The sequence below is a fragment of the Mus caroli genome, chromosome 5, assembly GCF_900094665.2.
Source record: "Mus caroli chromosome 5, CAROLI_EIJ_v1.1, whole genome shotgun sequence".
NCBI classification, from domain to species: domain Eukaryota; kingdom Metazoa; phylum Chordata; class Mammalia; order Rodentia; family Muridae; genus Mus; species Mus caroli.
In genome coordinates, this window is record NC_034574.1 from 130,101,188 (window position 1) to 130,120,267 (window position 19,080).

The 19,080-nt window shown below is 51.9% G+C and overlaps 2 protein-coding genes across 7 annotated transcripts; both read right to left on the reverse strand.

Moving 5' to 3' along the window:
- Positions 1 to 7: 7 nt before the first annotated feature.
- Positions 8 to 12,308, reverse strand: Srrt (serrate, RNA effector molecule). Of its 6 annotated transcripts, none has more exons than XM_021162305.2 (20): positions 12,039 to 12,308; positions 11,661 to 11,800; positions 7,196 to 7,324; positions 6,811 to 6,957; positions 6,405 to 6,593; positions 4,527 to 4,696; positions 4,250 to 4,434; positions 4,038 to 4,136; positions 3,842 to 3,956; positions 3,026 to 3,183; positions 2,691 to 2,752; positions 2,525 to 2,603; positions 2,094 to 2,282; positions 1,649 to 1,822; positions 1,389 to 1,542; positions 1,085 to 1,278; positions 777 to 933; positions 528 to 617; positions 297 to 402; positions 8 to 215 (listed from the first exon to the last, which is right to left on the reverse strand). In XM_021162305.2, exons 2-20 carry the CDS (start codon positions 11,780 to 11,782, stop codon positions 140 to 142), a joined length of 2,595 nt encoding a protein of 864 aa, XP_021017964.1. In that variant the 5' UTR covers positions 11,783 to 11,800; positions 12,039 to 12,308; the 3' UTR covers positions 8 to 139. The 6 variants fall into 6 exon arrangements, with proteins under 6 accessions (XP_021017964.1, XP_029333208.1, XP_029333207.1 ...); XM_029477348.1 differs by having other exon boundaries at positions 24 to 215; positions 297 to 423; positions 3,026 to 3,180; XM_029477347.1 differs by having other exon boundaries at positions 24 to 215; positions 297 to 423; positions 528 to 629; positions 3,026 to 3,180.
- Positions 12,309 to 14,506: 2,198 nt separating this feature from the next.
- Trip6 (thyroid hormone receptor interactor 6) lies at positions 14,507 to 18,993 on the reverse strand. The gene is made up of 9 exons (XM_021162703.1): positions 18,548 to 18,993; positions 18,165 to 18,292; positions 17,935 to 18,060; positions 17,290 to 17,673; positions 16,711 to 16,804; positions 16,446 to 16,615; positions 15,276 to 15,454; positions 14,904 to 15,024; positions 14,507 to 14,794 (listed from the first exon to the last, which is right to left on the reverse strand). Exons 1-9 carry the CDS (start codon positions 18,654 to 18,656, stop codon positions 14,663 to 14,665), a joined length of 1,443 nt encoding a protein of 480 aa, XP_021018362.1. The 5' UTR covers positions 18,657 to 18,993; the 3' UTR covers positions 14,507 to 14,662.
- Between the last annotated feature and the right edge of the window lie 87 nt (positions 18,994 to 19,080).

Consider the following 19,080-nt stretch of genomic DNA (forward strand, 5'->3'; position numbering starts at 1 on the left):
TACAGCACACAGTTAACAGATGCTACACCAAAGTGTTTTTACTAGCGGGTAAAATAACGTACAAAAAACTTTTCAGCTGATGGGATAAAGTGGTCATGGGTACAGATGTAGCAATGCAGAAGGAAGGGACATGGATGGCTCAAAAGAAATCAACATCATCCGGGGCATCCAGGTCCCGATACTCCACTATGGCCCTTGGGTCTCCTCGAACCATCCTGTGAAATAAAGGAAATGTGAACAGATGTCCCTACAGTCAGAGAGGGGGGAAAGACAGCCTGGCCGTCGTTCGTGCTCACCTGTTCCGAGGTTTTCCAGGATAACCGCCTTGGCCTCGAAAAGCATCATAGTTCCCACGGCCGGCACCATATGGAGCATGGGGGTATGGAGGCCCTCCTGTTGGGACTGCAGGGCGGACAGCACCAGCTATGACAAAGACCCAGGGTGAACTAAAAACTGACCTCAACCTCAGCCTAAGCTTTGTAGCCCCCTACAGACACCAAATCCCTGCACTGCCTTTCCACACTCACCTCCATAGCCCAAGATGGGAGGCCGGGGCTGACCATACGGCATCAAGCCCTGTGGCGTCTGATGTGGGTAGGGAAGTCCTGGGGTCAGGCCTGGGGGGAGTACAACACGGACAGGAACATGAATTACTGCGGGGGAGGAAAGGGACTGACAAGAATTCTAGGAATAGGGCCTGAAGGTTAGTGGAGTACACTTCTCAAAGAAGAAGAAAGAAGTCAAAGGTATGGCAGCCACCACAGATCGTATCTTACTCTGGGCAGGGCCAGGTGGCTGAGCTGGCTTGATCTCAGGCAAAGCTGGGCGCTTGGCGTCTGTGAGGAAGTTATTGAAGAAAGCCACCTCCTTCTTCACCTCCTCAATCTTCTCAGCATGCTTATTGAAGATATGCTTGCGTACAAACTCCGGGCCCTGAGAGGAGGGGATGAGGACGGACAGCATGCTGCAGTCTCTTCCCCACCGAACACCGCTGGAAGGTAACAGCTTCCTCCAGGCTTTTAGGGGTTTTGCTACCCAAACCCCCCTCCCAATCTACCCTACCAATTCTTTTCACATCTCAGACCTTGAATTTCTTGCCACTGAGAGGACATAGCCACTTATCCTTGCCCAGTTCCTGCGTGTTGGAGGTGACAAACTTCTCCACTTCCTGCTCTGGGTCTTTCCGACCCATCTTCTGGGCCTCTTCTTCAGAAAGGGATTCACGCACACTCAACAGCGGAGTCAGTTTCTCCTCAAATGTCTTCTGCCACTCCAGCACTGTGTGGGTGACAAAGGCAGGCTGAGAGGGAGACTGGAGCAAGGGGGAAGAGGAGGGACAGTAGACAGAGGTTGGCCATGAAAGACAACATGAGGGACCTGCAATGTACCTTCTCCGTGACTGATTCGGTTGGGAGGCATGGGCCCCCGAACGTGGATTATGCCACAGCGGTTGGGCATCTCGTCTTCATTAGGGTACTCACAGGTGTTATAATAATCCAGAGAATGCACGATACGCAAATAGAGAAGAAGTTTATCCAAGACCTGGAGGGAGGGAGGGTGGACACACAGGGTCACTATTCAGCCCCGATACAGAAAGCCGCATGACGCACTCCCCTGGACGCATGCTCCAGATGGTCGGAACTGGCACCTTGATCAGCTTCTCATCCCTCTCCACGTTGATCTCGGCTGGGTTGCCCTCCTTGGGAGGCTCCTCAGGAGGGGGCCCCCCACTGCTCCCCAGAAGCTCCTCCTCCTCAGCACTCACTTCCTCGATCAGGTAGTCAGTGATGTTCTTCAGGATGGGGTTTTGCGAGGGGAGGCTCTAGCGAGGAGGAGATGGACAGTAAGGCAGAGAAATCAGCGCAGAAACTGGGCCATGAAGAGAGAGGATCAGCATCACGGACAAACCCTGTCTCCTAATCTCGTTCGTCCACCCTAACCCACAGATGACTATGCTGTTGGAAGCTTGAGGGGGTAGCACCCAGACAAAGGAGCAAACAAAGGAGGTTGTGGGTAGGACCCAGGGGTCAGGAAAACAAGCACATGAGGTCAGGGGTAGCAGCACAAGGAGCCATCTCCTGGGAGTCACTGACTGTGGGCACAGGAGGCGTCCCAGGCTCAGAGGCCCAGAGCTGGGTCCTGTCATCCAGGGTGTGGATTAGCTTGGCTGCCAACTTGATGTCATTGCGCACTATCTGCTTGTGCTGTGTAATGCCATTTATGTTGCGGACACGACGGGTCAGGTCTCTGTTCACACCGGGACTCAGTTCACACTCGCGGAGCTATAGGGACATAATCAACAAGGAGGCCATGACTGCCCCAGAACTGCACCCTGAGAGTTGGCCCTACAGAGACCCTTGAACCCAAGCTCTCCCCAGAGGGGACTGAACCATGGTCACAGTCCCAGAACTTCTCAGACAGAAGTGAAGGCTGCAGGTGAAGCCTCACAGCTCTGAGTGGACACAGAGGAAATGGACATGCGGAGCCCAACCATGCTTCCTACAGCCCCACTGCCAACACTCACCCGAATGTTCTGCAGGTTCCAACATATCTCCTTAATGTTAACACTGCGGTCGAAAGTCACCCAGCCACGGCGGAAAAACCTACATACATAACAAAGCTTATCAGCATTGTCCCAGAACAGAGCCAGGGTGCCTCCTTACCCCATCCCAAGATGTGCAGCTTCTTACCTCCTCTCTGGCTGGGGCTCCGACAGTGCCACTCGCATAAAGCCTGGGTATCGTTTACAAAGCTGCAAGAGTCAAAAGAATCAAGGGAAAAGAAAAGCCACATAGGAACTCAACTCACTCCTTCCCCTCATCTCCACTGCTTAGAACCCTAAACAAGTGTCCTTCATCTCCCAGGAAGAAAAGGCCAGCACCCAACAAAGACAATGCACACTGAGCCAGGCCTCAAAGGGTGGGGATCCACAGGGACCAGGCCTCCCGATGCCAAAGGCAGTCTGCCACCTGAAGAATCTGGGATTCACACCAACCCTGCCCCTAAGACCCATGTCCCCACTCACAGAAATGATCTCTGCCCGAGAAATGTTGGGTGCGATGTTGCGCATGAAGAGAGAGCAAGTCTTATGCAAGGGCCGGGGCTTACACTCCAACCCTGCAGCATCCTTAGGCTTCTCCTTCTCCTCCTCTTTGGGCTTCTCCTTTTCTTTAAGTGCTTCTTCTAAGCAAGATGTAATCAATTACAACTTTATTATACATAAATATAATGTGTAAGCATTTAAAACTAGCCATCACCCCAGAAACACCCCCCCACACACAGTGTAAAGATTATCCTTATATTACTCAAATGCTGCTTTCTCTGCCCAGCATCTGGCTGCAATTCAGACGTGGCACTGTAATGCTTAACCAAAGTCCTGCCTGAATGTCTGTGTAAACATTTCCCCATTTATTCTCTATAAAAGCTCATCAGCCAATGGCTGAAGAAAGGAAAGAACAGGGCTAGAATAGGGCTGGACTTCCAATCCCAGCCAAGGAGACACAGAGAGAAGGAGGACCAAGAGGTAGAGGTCTGAGGAGAGACACATGGGACCACATCTGGAACAGAGAGCCAAATCAGTACAAAAATCCAAGTATCTTGGGGATTTTGCCTTTTGCCTGGAAGTAAACAGATTGGCTTAGAGGAATAGAATAGGTTAGTAGTTCAGCTATTGTGCTGTAAAGTTTATCAAAAAGTCTTATAGTCTTCTCATTTATTTGGGAGCTAGCCAAGCTACACAATGAAGAGTTATTTATAAAAATGCACTTACACACACACACACTCACACACCCTCACCCAACACAGGAAAGCAAAGGAGCAGAAGTGAGAAAATGACAAGTACCGGCCTCCTCCTTCTCCTCCTCGGCCTGACCACCCTCAGACTCGGACTCAGACTCGGACACACTGCCCTCATCGAAGCTGTCGTCGCCACTCTGCTTCCTGTTCCGCTTCTTGCTCTGTGGAAGCAGCAGGAGGAGGCCATCAAGACCCCTCAGGAGCCGCCCCGACATCTTGGTCTCATGCAAAACACACCTTACCTTTTTGGCTTCCTTCTCAGCCTCTTCTTTCTTCTCCTCCTTGTCCCCATCACCCTCAGATTTTTTAGTTTTGTCATCGTTGGAACTGTCATTCTCAGCCTATGAGATAGTTCCGACAATGTCAGTCTTTCCTGCTGGCTGCATTAGTCACCCCCTCCAACCCCCCACATCCCCAGTACAGCTTCCAGCTCCCTCAGCCCCTGCCCCTCGACCTGTTTTCCATCTTCTTTCTTCTCATCCTTATCATTGGCTTTGCGCTCTCCTTCCCCCAGGGCTGGTCCAGCACGGGCCTCCTCTTTCTTGCTGGCCTCCCCAGTCTTGCCTGCCTGTTCCTCCTCCTCCTCCTGCTCCAAAATTCGGAGATCGTTCTCTGTGCCACCTTCCATCTTAATGACAGCTACCAATGACAACAGCAGGTCACAACCCAAAGGCTCTGGTTTCTATCCTGTAACCTCCCAGCCAAGACCTCCCTACCCTTTAAGCCCATACCTGCATCTAGCATCTTGACAATGGCATCAGCTTTGTCTATGTCCAAGAGAAGGTTATCAAACCAGCCACTCTCCATGAGGGACAGGAACACCTTCAGTCGGTTCTGCAGGGCCCCCCGGGCCTCCTGCCGACGCTTTCCCACCTCATCAGGGTGGTACTTAGATCGGAACCTGGACAAGAAAGCAAGCAGGATGGGAGAGACAAAACAGTTATGAGCAGTCAAGACCAGAATGTGGGGAGGGGCCCAAGAAAGGCAGGGCATAGCCTCTCACACCCACAGAAGGCCTTAAAATCAAGAAAGGGGTGCACTAAAACCACCCAACACCCCAAAAGGAACCAGAGGTTGTACTCTGGAAAGATCTGGGGAGAACCAGGAATTGAGAGCTCTGGGTTAGGAGGACCATGGCTCTGGGGAAGGCCAGGGTTATGAGGCAGCTCTATGCTGTGAGCCTCTGGGAAGCACTAGGCTGAGAAGGTGCCCTTTCCCATAGCTTCAGGGAAAGCTAAGGGAGCAGGAGCCCCAGAGAACCTCCCTCTCCTGGCCAAGCCCAGATGAGGCTCCCACCAACTCCCTCCACCCCAGGTGGAGCCAGAAGGAAACCTCAAGTGTACCAGATAGAAAAGGCCAAAAGGCAGGACACCTTTCTCCCCTCGAAGGAAGAAAAGGCAGAGGGGCAGGAAAGAGCAAAGAAAGAGGCCAAGTGCCTGCACAGCCTCAGGTAGGCCATGGGATAGAAGAGGGCTGGAGGGTTAGGATCTGGGCAGAGTATGAAAAAGAAAACATTTTAATAGGCCTCTGAGGGCAGGGGAGAAAAACAAAGGCAGAAGAAATTAGGGGTAGGAGAAAAGGAGAAATGGGGGAAATGTGAGGGCCCCGAAATCTAAAACAAAGACAGACAGGTTGAGAAAACAGAAATAAGAAGTGTGTAGCAGAGAGCAAGAACATGGAGAGAGAAAGAATGGAAGGTGCACGAGCGATCCCAAGACACACAGGGCAGTCAGAGGGCACATGAGACAGGACAGAACAGGCTGAGCAGAGAGGAAAGCCGCAGGCGTCACCTCCAGGGTCTTTACCTTGGCTGCTTGGTCAAACAGAGCTCAAGATTTAACTAGTGGCGCCCAGGGCCCATGCTGGCTGGCGGGCTGCCCGCTGGCTCCTGGCTGGGGTGACCGGCCTAGATGCCCCGCCCCGCGGGCCTCCGCGGTGGGGGCCCTGACTGACTAGCTGCCTGAGCAATACATTCAGCTAGACCACTGCATTGTGCACAGCGGTGCCCTGCCTGTCTGCCTGGCCGGCCCCGCCGCTCAGCCCGGGGGCTCATGTATGGGCTGGGTATGGTGGGGGTGGAGGTGGGTTTGCTCCGAGCTCCGTCGATGAGCGGGTGTGGTTCCCAGTTCTGGCTCTTTTCAAGGAGGAGGAGCAGAAAGGATGAGGAGGAGGAGCAGGAGGGGGGAAAAGATGGTTGATTAAAATTAAAACATCCACATAAGGAAAAAAAAATTCAAATTCTTTTTTTCTGTCAAACGACCCTGAGATCTTGGCTGTTCTTGTCTGGCTTCACTCGTTGCCTTTGGGAGACCACGGCCACACTGGGTCCTGTTGACTGGGGATGACAATGACCCACACCAACAAGAGGATCGCAGTCTGTGTGCTGTACCAAGAGGCTAAGTGGCTCTGGTCAGCTGCCTGGAGGTGTCCCAGTGAGGAAGGCAGAGAAGGAGGTGGGTGTGGTCCCACCAGCCAACAGTGTTTCCCTCCCCTTCCCCACTCCCAGGAAGTACCACGGTGGGGAGAACCAGAGGACAGGGCTGCAGCTCCTCCAGCCAAACCAGAGAAATGGGCCAGGGCCAAGGGGGCAGGCAAGCAGGGGCACTCACCACTCCTCATCTTTGTGAGCCAGGAAAAAGTCCTGCATCTGCTGCCTTCGGAAGTCCAGCTTGTAGTCATTGTAGCGTTTCACTGCCTCCGTCTCATCCACAGAGTCATCCAGAGACAGGAGGAACTCTTTGAAGGACTTCATTATGGGTGGCGGCACCCCCAAGTCAATCTCTGCGATGCTGCCCAGCCTGGGGGGGGGGGGCATCCAATCACAAAGGCTTGCTTGTGAGCAAGACGGAGAGCCCAGGTAGTCAGTCTCTGCTTCCTGTGACTACTCGCCCACCACTCTAAGCATGCAAGCACCCTAGAACCTAGCCTGTCCCAAGATCCAACCATAGTCCCCCACAACCCCAGACATTCCCCCAAACTCGGCAACCACCTTCTCCCCAGAACCCCACGCCTTACCTGGCCTGGATGGGCAGGACATGGTGCTGCATGATGTGGACGTCTGGGTGGCCCCAGGGCTGAGGGGGGCCGTAAGTTGGTCCCCCACCCCCCCCAGCATAGGGCATGTCATAGCCACTGTGGTATGGGTCAGAGCTGTGCTCATCCCTGAGGGTAGGGGACACAAAAGTCAGACACAGAAGGATCCAGAGCTACCTCTCCACAACATGGACAAGGGCACGAGGAGGGGCACATGGAGGCTATGGTCTCTCACCCAAGGGATAAAAGGGACAAAGGAACACTGGGTGTGTGGGATACTGAGGCAAGGAAGCAGCCAGCTTTCAGCAGGAGCAGGGCTGAGGCCTGAGGGCCCTGAGGGTAAAAAAAGAAAGTGATGCCACCTCACCAGTCTCTCCGCATGCGCTTCTGGGGGGGGCTGAGTTCGTGTCGAGGGGGAGAGAAGCGCTCCCTTCGGTTCCTGTCATAGTCTCGATATTCACCCCGACTGCGGCGCTCCCGGCCGCGGTCCCACTCTCTGGAAGTGAGAACAAGTTGCAATAGCAGAGATGGGGCTGAGATGGAGCTGTCCATCAGCTGCAATGCCTGCCTAGGAAACCCAGGCGGCCTGGGCTCCACCCTCCAGCACTACACACAAGCAAACAAACAACAGGAAACAGTAGCCTGACAGCTGCCGTGGTTCCCACGCAAGCTGGCCTCCAGCTCCCTCCATAACCAAAGCTCATCACTTTGAGTTTCTCTTCTCCCGCTTCCAGCTCCCAGGTGCTGGGATCACAGGGACATCACTACGCCTACCTTAAGCCGGCATTTAGCATCTACGAATGTTAAAGCTACACATTAATATAAATTACTCTGAGGATACACAGACTGAATCTAGTACTTCTTGAATTCACTCGACCACTGAGTTATGCTAGACCCCAGCCCTGCTTCCCTTTCAGAAAACTTGAGATGGTGTCCCTGAACTACGCAGGCTGCCCCCAAACTCACTGTACACTAGGCAGTGCACAAGCTGCCCCTACAGGCAGATCTTGAACTTGAGATCCTCCTGTTTCAGCTTCAAAAGAAGATGAGATTATCAGCCTATGACACTATGCTAAGTTAAGTATATGTTTTTATGAAAAGTAAGAATTTTCTTTTAAAAGAAAACAAAAAACCCCACCCTGCTCTGGAGGAGCACTGCTCTCTTCTAGGTCTGGCTTGATAAGGGGAAGAACGTGACCACTCCTCACACAGATATATTATCACAAAGGAAACACTCAATGGCCTCTTCAGATAATCTGGGCTTCTCTTTCTGGTTTCTGCATAAAGCTAACATAATCTTGCTGTGCTGACAGAGCGCTCACCCTCTTGAGCAGCTGGGCTAGGTATCTGGTATGTGTGTGAGGGCAGGGGGATTGTTTATTTATTTATAGATAGACAGGGTCTCTCTATGTAAACTCACTATATAGACCAGGCCGGCCTCAAACTCAAGAGATCCTCCAACTCCTGACTCCTGTAATTAAAGGTATTTAGCCCCCTTTTGGTTTTTGAGACAGGCTCTCACTTGTATTCAAGGATGGCCTGGAACTCCCTACTTAGACCAAGATTGTCTCCAACTTATAAATATCCCTGCATTTGCCGTAAGAGTGCTGATTAGAGGTGTGAGCCCTGCTCCTGGAAAGAGCTGGTTTAAGAGTAAGTTGAAGCAGGCAGAGTGTAAGTCTAGCACTTAAAAATGGAGGCAGCTACATTGTGTATGAGATACACTGGGCTACATAAGACCCTGTGTCAAAACTAACTCTGAAGTGTGTTGGACTGATTCATCAAACCACACCAGCAGGCTAGAGCTGTGGCTCAAACACTTGCCTAGAATTGCCAATGCCCTTCAGTTCTGTTACATTAAAATCACGGCCAGCTGGGTGGGCGTGGTGGCGCACTCCTTTAATCCCAGCACTTGGGAGGTAGAGGCAGGCGAATTTCTGAGTTTGAAGCCAGCCTGGTCTACAGAGTGAGTTCCAGAACAGCTAGGGCTGCACAGAGAAACTCTGTCTCAAAAAACCAAAAAAAAAAAAAAAAAAAAACCAAAACCACGGCAGCGACCAGATCTGAAACAGCTCCTGAGACTTCTCACTGTACAGCATCGAGCCATGTTGCATCACAGACTCTCATCTCAGAAGCGTCTGAACATCAGGAGGACTACTCACACTAATATACAGACGTTTCGGGCTGGTGAGATGGCTCAGTGGGTAAGAGCACCCGACTGCTCTTCCGAAGTTCCAGAGTTCAAATCCCAGCAACCACATGGTGGCTCACAACCACCCGTAACGAGATCTGGCGCCTTCTTCTGGAATGTCTGAAGACAGCTACAGTGTACTTACATATAATAAATAAATAAATCTTTAAAAAAAAAAAATATACAGACGTTTCTAAAATGAGTTTCTACCAGCAAGCTCCACTAGCAACAAATACTGACAGTTTTCCTCTTAGTAACAACTTCTCTTAGCTTCTTTTCCTACACACATCTGCCAAGCACTAAGTGTGAAGCCCCAGTGTTGACAATGCTCCAATAAAAAAACTGGCACCTGTGAAAACCACTCCAGGCTCCCCCATCAATCACCCAGCTGCTCTTGCAGTGACTACCCAATACTTAGCACAATGTTCTTTTATGCATTCTTCTCATCCATAAAACCAAACCAGAAACAAAACACAGTGCTCTATCAGGGACACTAAGTGGTGCTCTTCCTTCAACGGTGCATCCTTTTCATGACTTCCGGCTTTAACCAGCACTCCTGCAGCTCCACTAAGAAAAACAGCAATGTCTCTCTACAGTCTGTGAAGCACTACGTCAACCAAGAGCATGTGCTCCTGTCACAACTGTGTTATGCTTACTGACTGCAAGCTGTTCACAGCACCTGTGTCTAGGGAACTCCCTAGCCGTCCAGCTAAGTGTCTCCTTCCTGTGGCTCTCCAATGCACTTCATAGATGGCCATCTTCTGCTCCTCAGAACATAAGTTCCTTTGCAAGGATCATGCCTACTTGTGACGTGTAACCAAAGCCACTTTGACCTCTGAAGGACTTCATCTAGCTTCAGACTCAGGAAAGCAAATTTGATTTTCTTCTTTCTTGAAGAAGCACTAAGGCGAGCTGGGCATAGTGGCTCACCCTTCTATTTCCAGCCCTAAAGAGGCTTAAGGGAGGAGCGTTTTGTTCCAGGTCAGCTTATTCTACATGAGGCCCTTTCTCAAAACCTAAAGGGCAAGGGGGCTAGAGAGATGGCTCTCAGAGTTCAAAGAAGCAAGGCTCAGCTCCTAGGAGCCACACAGCAGCTCACATCCTTCTGTCAGTTCCAGCTCTAAGGATACAACAGTGTTCTGTCTTCCTACAGCTATCAGGCACAGCATGAATGTGGTGCACAGAAATCACGTAGGCAAAACACTTATACGTTAAAAAAACAAAAACCATAGTTTAATACCAGCACTTGGAAGGCAGAGGCAGGCAGGTAGATCTTTTGAGTTGGAGGCTAGCTTGGTCTACAGAGTGAGTTACAGGACAGTCAAGGCTGTACAGAGAAACTCTGTCTGGAAAAACATACCAAAAACTAAATAATTAATTTTTGATAATGTGCTAGGGGCTGGAGAACTGACTCAGTGGTTAAGGGTTCTTGCTAATCCTACAGGGGACCCACGTGAGGCTCCGTTTAGCTCATGCGGCAAGCCACTCACAGATGCTCATTCCTCTAGCTGGAGACCCCATAAATCACACTCATTTGCATATACCATCCACACACTCTCACAATCACACCCACACTAGGCTTCTAAGTGCTGACTGGCAGGCTTTCCCATCATTTCATATTTACTTGTTTATTGAGAGGGAGTCTCACCATGTAGCCCTGGCTGGTCTCAACCTCTTAAATTCTATCACAAAAAGTCACTTCAAATCCCTCTAAAGAAACGGAGAGATGACTCAGCAGTTAAGAGCACTAGCTGCTTATCCAGGTCATGAGTTCAAATCCCAGCAACAACTACAGGGACTGGATGCCCTCTTCTGTCATGCAGATGTGCATGCAAACTGAGCACTCAAATAAATAAATCTTTAAAAATAAAGAAATCTGATTTCAAGTTGAGCTATGGCGCTTAACTCACTAAACTGGCTATGTTTTTGTTGTTTTTACTTCACCTCTGGATTTAAAAGGGAAGAGAGGTAGAGAGCTGGCTCAGTAGTTAAATGCACTCCTTTTAACTACTCTTGGTTGGCTCCTCTTGCTAAGGACTAGGGTTTGAGTCCCAGCACCCACAAAGCAATTCACAACCATCTTTACTGCCCATTTCCCAAAGGATCTAATCTGTTGGCCTCCATGGGCATCGGGAACGAATGAGGTGCATGGACATAATGTAAGCAAACCCCCCATAAACATTTTATTATATAAAAGAAATGCACTTCCACATTTCTTATCTCAATTACCTGTTTCAAAAAATTCCTAAACAGGATGTGGTAGAATATTTCCTTAATTCAGAAGTTTAATGTCATCTTGAGCTACCTAAAGAGTTTCAGGCCAATCAGGTTGTTCACGTCGGTCAGTTTGTGCTTTTTTATTATTTGGATTTGAGATTGTGTCTCCCTATGTAGCCTGCACGGAAGATGCAGTCCAATCAGCTGTGCAGAGCTCCTGTCCACCACTAATACTGACCATAACTTTGGTTAAAAGCTCGAAATCTGAGCCAACGGTGAATAGACTGAACTACAAAAATGGCCCAACGGTAAACTGCATCCTAATAAGATTTTGTAAGGTAAAGACAAAAAGGAAACGAGAAAAAAAAAATTGCGGCGCGGAAGGGTTGTGCGTGGCGGGGCATGGACGTTAATATTGTCTCACCGGTCATTCCAATCGTCCCCTCGCCGTCTTTCATCCCTTTCCCGGGAACGGTCATAGTCGCTGCGCTCTCTTCGAAATTTGTCCCTGCGTCTTCGGTCGTATTCATCATCACTGTCACCCATGGTGCTGTCAGAGGAGGCCTGGGGCCCGGCGGCGGGCAGACACGGTGATGATGAACAAGGACCAGAGGAGGGACAATCCCCCGGGGACAGCACGCCCGCCTCCCTCCCGCCGAGGCCGGCCTGCCATCCCGGGCAGGGCGATCGCTCCGACAGTTTCACTGTCCCCACGGATTCCCCCTTGTCCACCCCCGAAGCCCCCGGGCACGGTCCTCTCCTCGCAATCCCGCCGCCCGGGCCTTTCCTTCCCCTCCCCCACCTGGCAGCGGTCGGGGCCGTTGGAAGCGCGCGCCGGCGGGCTTGTTTTCCGGGCGGACCGGAACGCGCGACAATGGACCACAAAGAGGGTTGGAAGGAGACACGGGGATTCTCAGCCCGGAGACGAAGGGGAAGAGGAGAGCGGGACCGCGGGGGGCCGAGGAGTCGCTTGCGCGCGCGCGCGCCCTACGTCACTCCCGGAGCTCGGCCTCCAACTACAAACAAGACCCCCCGACCAAACTAAAACTCCGAGATTAAAAGAATGACGGGAAGAGGGTGGAGACACGGAAGTCTCGCGCGGTTTTGCGACAAAATCGCCCCAGCATCTCGGAGCTACGGAAGTTGCGCTGGGTCAAGCCAGGCAGGCCTTCTGAACGTGCTCGTGCCTACTTGAAAAGGAGAGCACTGGAGAAGTTAAGTGTCACTCCCGTAAGGTACCCTGGGTAGGAGCTAGTTTGCATCCAAAGGTTGCTTTGCAAAGAGCCCTGGGCTGGGGCACCTCTTGACCTCCTCAAGGGCGGATTTGCTATCGAGGGGTTTGGGGACGATGGATGTCTAGGGAATAATTCATAGAAGCAACCATTTTAGAGGCATCTCCTCCCACCATTTTCTCCTGCAAAAAATACAGTATGTGCTACTTATAAAAGGCGTTCTTCCTGCTTGTTTTGGACAGAGGAGCCTAATACTCATGCAAAAGTGTAAACCTCGACCTTAATGCCCAGTTCTTTAATGGGAGTCTTTACGTTGCAGTCTGGAAACAACCACCAGGATCCACTAGTTTCCAGTTGAAATCCCTAAGATAACACTAAGCCCTTTTCCAAGAACAGACTATTAAGCTAAACAAGGGAGCATGCCACAGTCTTGCTCCCAGAAAAGAAAGAAAAATCCCAGCATCTAATAAGGTATATTTACAAGGGGGCACTTAAAAAACTTAGTAGACAGTTACGTTGGCACAGGCCTGTAACCCAAGTTACTCAGTAAGTCAAAGCAGAATCAAATTCAGGGGTTGCAAAATGAGTTCAAAGCCAGCCTTGACAATTTTCTAAAACCCTTTCTCACAAACATTTTCCAAAGGGGCCGGTCCAGTGAGTAAGAGCGCTTCCTGGTCTTGCAGAAAATCAGAGGTGGGGTCCCAGCTCCCATGTGGCTGGCTGCTCACAGACTGTTAACTCCAGTGCCTAGGGGACTGACGACCTCTTCTGGTCTGCAAGGGCACTGCACTCAGATGTACACACACAGCCACACACTGATCCACAGCTACATATACTCATCATTTTGTTCCAAAACAAGGTTTCTGTGTACCCCCTGGCTGGCCTGGAACTCCCCTTGTAGACTAGGTTGGCCTCAGACTAAGAGATCTTCCTGTCTCTGCCTCCTGAGTGCTGGGATTTAAGTCTTGCAACCAGCTCATACACACGTAATTCAAGAAGAGGGGAACATGGTGGCGCTCACCTCTAATCCCAGCACTCTGGTGGCAGAGGCAGGCAGATCTCTGAGTTGGAGGTCAATCTAGTCTACAAAGGGCATTCCAGGCCAGCCAGGCAGGGCTACACAGTGAAAGAAGGCCCCGTCTCAAGAAAGAAGAGGAGGAGGAAGAGGAGGGAAGCAATGAGACGTATAGCTCAATGATAGAATGCTTGCCTACCATATGACAGGACCTGGGTTTAGGAAGAAATAAGCCAAGAAAGGAGAGAGGGAGGCTGAAGGTGCTGTTCAGCGGTTGGGCATGTGCTTGGCATATATGAGTCTCTGGCCCATCCCCAGCACCCTCCATCCCCCACAAGAAAAGTAGCCACGTGCAGTGTCACACTCCTGCAGCCCCAGCACTGCAGAAATGAGGGCAGAGGGATCCCAGGTTGGAGAATAGCCTCAGCTATCTAGCAATGTTTCAAACCAAGGGTAGCCTAGAATACTTTACAGTTTGTCCTTTAGAGAACTACCTCTTCTGGCTTTGGCCTATGTCACAGCACTGTGGCTAAATGCACCAAGCAGGTCAGCATCGTAAGTAAACATAGGATCCAAGATGATGCCTCCCTCTGGAAAATGGCATGGAAAGTTGAAATTGATGAGCACGCCAGTTCCATTTGTTCCTTCTGGAGCAAGACCAAGATGAAGAAAACAGGCCACTGGCTTCTGGCACTGTGGTGGCTGGTACAGCCCAGATCTGCGACACCACTTCTGCTGTTGTATCTGCCATCAGAAGTCTGAAGGACTTGAAAGACCAGCAGAAATCCAATCATCTGAGACATCCCTAGCCTACAATAAACAGGTTAATTTATGTAACAACAACAATAGTACGGGATGAGAGTTAACAAAAGAAATATATGCAGGATCTCATTATGTAACCCCTCACTGTCTTGGAACTTAGTATGTAAACTGGCTGGGCTCACACTCACAGTCTGCCTCTGCCTCCTAAGTGCTTTACCCAGCCTCATCCTGTGAGACTCCAATAAAGAACAGACTTGGAAGTGCTTTTAAATGCTCCAGGGATTATTATTTCATGAAGAGAGGAAGAAAAGACAGCATTTGATGGCAAACACTAAGGGTAGATGTTGGGGGAGGTGATGGACGGTGGACGGACGGACGAACGGGAGCCGAGATCCCAGCAGGTACTTCTCAGAGCAGTCAACAGTCAGTGGTGACAGTGGCTGAGAGCTCTTGGATGCGCCAGGCGCTGCAAGCCTTGCACAAGATGTGCCCATCCAGTGGGTAGCAGCCTTGACACTCTCCCTCAGAGGACAGCAGCAGCCCACACTCCTGTGAGAAAGAACAAAACCTTCATTAGCCTGGAACTTTCCCACAGTGCTTTTCCCCCCAGCTTCCCGGGCTCTGCAAAGCTCTCGCTCCTGCCCAGGGACCCCCTCACCTCACACTTGTAACAGCCGATGTGGAAACTTCGATCCAGAGCAACAATTCTCACCGTCTCCTCCTGACCTGGTTCCGGCATGATGGCCCCGCCACACACTGAACATCGTGGGGCAAATTTCCTGCAGTGGAGGGGAACCAAAGAGGCTATCAGGTCCCTCCCTCCCTCCCACGCCCTCAGGAGACTCAAAATGAAGCCCAATGAAGGTGGAAGGGGCAGGGGTGGGGATGAGAAGGATATAAGAGATGTGTTTGGGTCTTGGGGAAGAAAGTGGTGTCAAAGAAAGAGAGGACCAGAAGGTGGAAACAGAAGAGGCAGACCCTGGGACATGAAGAAATAGGTCAGTGAAGACATTCTGAATCCTGGCAAGACCTGTGGAAATCTTCGATGCAGTGGATCTGGCTGGTGGCGTCCACTGTGAACGGGATGCCATCAAGACCACGGTGGCATACCACACAGGTGAAGCAACCAGGGTGGTACGCCTTCCCCATAGCCCTCAGGATTCGGTCCAGGATGGGTTCAGAGCACGTGGAACATTTCTCCAGGGTGGCCTAACAGGAAAAGAGGATGGAAGGTCAGTGGAGGGAAGCCACTCCAGCCAGGAAGGAGTACTCTCTGCCCAGCCATCTGGTGTGTGTAGTTCCCTGCATGGGATTCAGTGGAAGGTGGACTTAGCATTTCTGAGGTCTAAGAGCAGCACTGAAACCTCTAGACAAGGGATTTGGTCTCCACACACTTCTTCTTTCAGTGAGATGAATCAGTAATGCTTGCCTCTGAGGAATGCTGTCAGACTTTCACAAATAACCTCAACTCTAAAATGCCTTCCAGCTGGGCACAGTGGCACATATCTGGTTTCCTAGCTCTTGGGAGGCTGAAGCAGGAGGACCATAACTTTAGGATCAGCCTGGGCTACACAGTGAGACTCCGTCTGGAAGGAAGGAAGGAAGGAAGGAAGGAAGGAAGGAAGGAAGGAAAGAAACCACCCACCCGCTTGAAAGGAGGAGCTGTCCTTCCCTCCTTCATCTAGTCTCTAGTCTCCACAGTTAACTCATTCCTTAGCCTGGGGCCGTAGCTCAGTTGGTAAAGTGTTTGTCTAGCATGCACGAAGCCCTGGGTTCCATTCCTAGCACCACAAAGAACAGGTCTGGTGGCCCACACCTAGAATCCCCATAATTCATAGATAAAAGGAGGAAATTCAAGGTCTTCCTTAGCTGCACATAAGAGTCTCAGGCCAGCCTGGGACACATGACATATTATCTCAAAACAGCAAACAAGTCATCAAAGAAACAAAACCCAAAATGTTCCTTTGGCTGATGGACCAATTGATCTTGGGAAACCTGCGCCTTGGGCTGCCTTCAGACTTGCTCTGTACCTCAGGCTCTCCTCCAGATAGGCCCGAGTCACCACATTTAGCTTCTTCCTTCTTGTACCTCAGCTTCCAGTCCCACCCGACTGAGTATCTGGCACCTCTCTTAGACAGGAACCTGCCTGTCCGTCTTGATGCTTCATTTAGCATCCCTCTGTCACAGCCCAGCCGCTCACCACATAGCAGCTCTCACAGTATGCCCGCCTCTCCACAGCATAGAAGTGCTGGCCCCGGAGCTGGGCCCGACAGGTAGAACACACAAAGCAACCAATATGGAAGACACGGTCCAGGGCCACAACCCCAGCTCCATCGCCAACCACATCTTCGCCACAGCCACCACACCGACCTGAGGACGGAGAGGAACGAGATCAGTCTCCACAGACCCACGAGAGCAGATCCACCGTCTCCTCCCTGTCCACCCCACCCAGCAGGCCAACTCACCAAAGTACTCCCCACTGGGCGGGCGGCTCATGTCATGCACCAGTTTCTCGGTCAGTCTCTCCAGTTCCTCTTCAGGAGGTTGGCCCAAGGGGCCCTAGAGTGAGAATTGGGGCTTTGAGGCGCTGCCTATAGTCTCAGACACCATAAATGACCCATACGGTCAGGAACCCCCAAATCTCCTCAGAGAACGTCTCTCAGAAGCTGATGGGGGAAAGGAAGCCCCTTCCCTTTGGACATCTTGATCCTTGACCTCTGAGGACCTTAAACCCGGGACTGACTTACGCGCTTATTTATATTTGAGACAGTGCCTCATATAGCCTGGGCTGGCGTGGAACCCATTATGTGCGGCAAATAGGACCTTAATTTACTGATTCTCCTGCCGCTACCTCCCCCAAGCTTGGTTTATACAGTGCTGGGTCTAGAACCTTGGGATTCCTGCATACTAAGCAAGCACTCAAAACAACATCTCCTAAAAACAGTATCTTAGGTATCTTAAGTACCCCTCGGCCTCCACGCCTCCTAATCAATGCCCAGTTACCTCCGGTGACCACAAACCTCAGTGCCCCAGCCCCGGCTTACCTGAGGTTCATGCCCACCTCCTCTCCCTCCTCCTGCAGGGATATGTACTCCAGGAGCTCCCTCCGGAACCCCCGGTCCTGGCTCTCGGTGGCTCCTAAAGCCAGCCCCCCAGACTTCACCACGACCTGTCAGAGGAAAGTGGGGGCCTGGAAGAGGCCCAGAGGCCTGAGAGGCCCCTCGCCTGGGCAGTCCACAGCCTCTCACAGGCTGAGCCACCTTCACTTGTACAGGGAAAGCAGGGCCAGCTGGCGTGCTCGCGGTAGCATAGGAGGCTGGGGTAGGTCCACCATAGGGGGATGCTGGAAGCATCGGGGTTGGAACAGCACCTCCACTGGGCTTCAGGGAGCCTCCGCGGTAAGCATGGGGTGGGGGAGCCTCAAAAGCCTGGGAAGACAAGCAATGCAGAAACAGTAAAGCCAGATCCAAGATCCATGCGTGCCAGGTGGGAACCCCAGGGTAGCAATGACTTCTGACAAGTTCCCATGGGCTAGGCCTGCCAAGGAGGAAGTTCATGATTCCTTGAACCGGGTATTTATTAGTTGCAAAGAGGGTAGGTGGGGAGTGAAGAGGGTAGATTGAGGCTGAGAAGCTAGGGCAGGGAACTGGCTGAGGATGGGGAAGCAGAGACAGAACACAGGAAGTCACCTGTCTGTCTGGCCGCCTAGGTGCATGACTGCGACCCCCGTCCAGATCAGCCAACATGCTGGTGAGTGAATCTATCTCAGCATCCAGACTGCCAGGGCGGATGACTCCCCTGTCTGGAGGGAGCCCCTGAGACAGAGGCAAAGGAGGAAGAACAAATACTGATGACAACCCCGACCTAGATTTCTCTCACCTTGACCCCGAGAGACCCTACCCTCATCTCCACTTCTCACCTGCAGGCGCTGGGGTGTTCCGTGGGATCCCACCCAAGTAGGCCCCCGATCTTCCGGGATCCCCGGAGGCTGATAACAGTGTTCAGGTGGGAGGGGGCAAAAGTTGACCCTGGGGTGAGGCTGGAGTGCTAAAGGGAGAGAGACAGGAGGTGGGACTGGAAGAAGGGTAACCTCGGTAGAGCTGCCCTTCTCGGGGTGGCTCTCCTCCTTCACATTCCTGGGAGTCTGGGAACCAACCAAGAGTCAGGGAAAGTTGCACAAGAGCAGGGGCCTCTGGTTTGGGAAAGGGACAGCAGGAAGCAGGCAGGCAAGGGAGAAAAGGTGAAGGAAGGTGGCCACTCCTTCTTCTGTTACTCCTGCGTGTGTGAGAGGGGAACACTTACTTGGTCCGTGGGCCGTTGGTGGGCCCAGGGCGCCTCTGGGCATCGATCTCCCTTGAGGGACTCTGGAGGGTTCTGGCTGCTTCGGGGGAAGCCAGGTGGGCCCCGACATGGTCTGGAATAGGGTTACTCCACTCCAGACAGAGGTCAGGGTCCCCACAAACTCGGAGCCTGGAGCTCAGAGCCTTGGGCCCCTTCCCTCCCTTTCCGTCCCACGCCCCGTTTGGGACTCCCGCAAAGAAACTTTTTCAGGCTTTTTTTTCCTCCCTTCCTCCCCAATTTTGGAGACGACCACGCCCCCTGACGTCACCACATTCCAGGGGAGGGTCACGTGGCCCCAAGCCTTATTCTGCAATCCTTCCCCTCTCTGGCCCCCTCCTGTTAAGAGAAGACCGCCCTCCTCCGGAGCCAAGCCGCAGGGTGGGCTGCAGGCCGCTCTGAGAGGCTCTGGCCCAGCAATTCTCTCGGATCCCTGCCCCAGTCCTGCACGTGGCAGCCTCTCGGCCTGGGCTCTGAACGCATCTGTCTCCACCCCC

What these genes read in the sequence shown, in the direction of transcription:
- Srrt (XM_021162301.2), bottom strand. Translation starts at nt 11,782, where the DNA reads ATGGGTGACAGTGATGATGAATACGACCGAAGACGCAGGGACAAATTT. An exon ending in GGAGGAGAAGGAGGAGGCCG is followed by an intron (nt 3,184 to 3,841) that starts GTACTTGTCATT and finishes CATCTTGCTTAG; the next exon opens with AAGAAGCACTTAAAGAAAAG. An exon ending in TCAGTGGCAAGAAATTCAAG is followed by an intron (nt 934 to 1,084) that starts GTCTGAGATGTG and finishes CCCTCCTCTCAG; the next exon opens with GGCCCGGAGTTTGTACGCAA.
- Trip6 (XM_021162703.1), bottom strand. Translation starts at nt 18,656, where the DNA reads ATGTCGGGGCCCACCTGGCTTCCCCCGAAGCAGCCAGAACCCTCCAGA. An exon ending in ACCAACGGCCCACGGACCAA is followed by an intron (nt 18,293 to 18,547) that starts GTAAGTGTTCCC and finishes CTCTCCCTTTAG; the next exon opens with CACTCCAGCCTCACCCCAGG. An exon ending in TGCATCGAAGATTTCCACAG is followed by an intron (nt 15,025 to 15,275) that starts GTCTTGCCAGGA and finishes CCTCCACTGCAG; the next exon opens with GAAATTTGCCCCACGATGTT.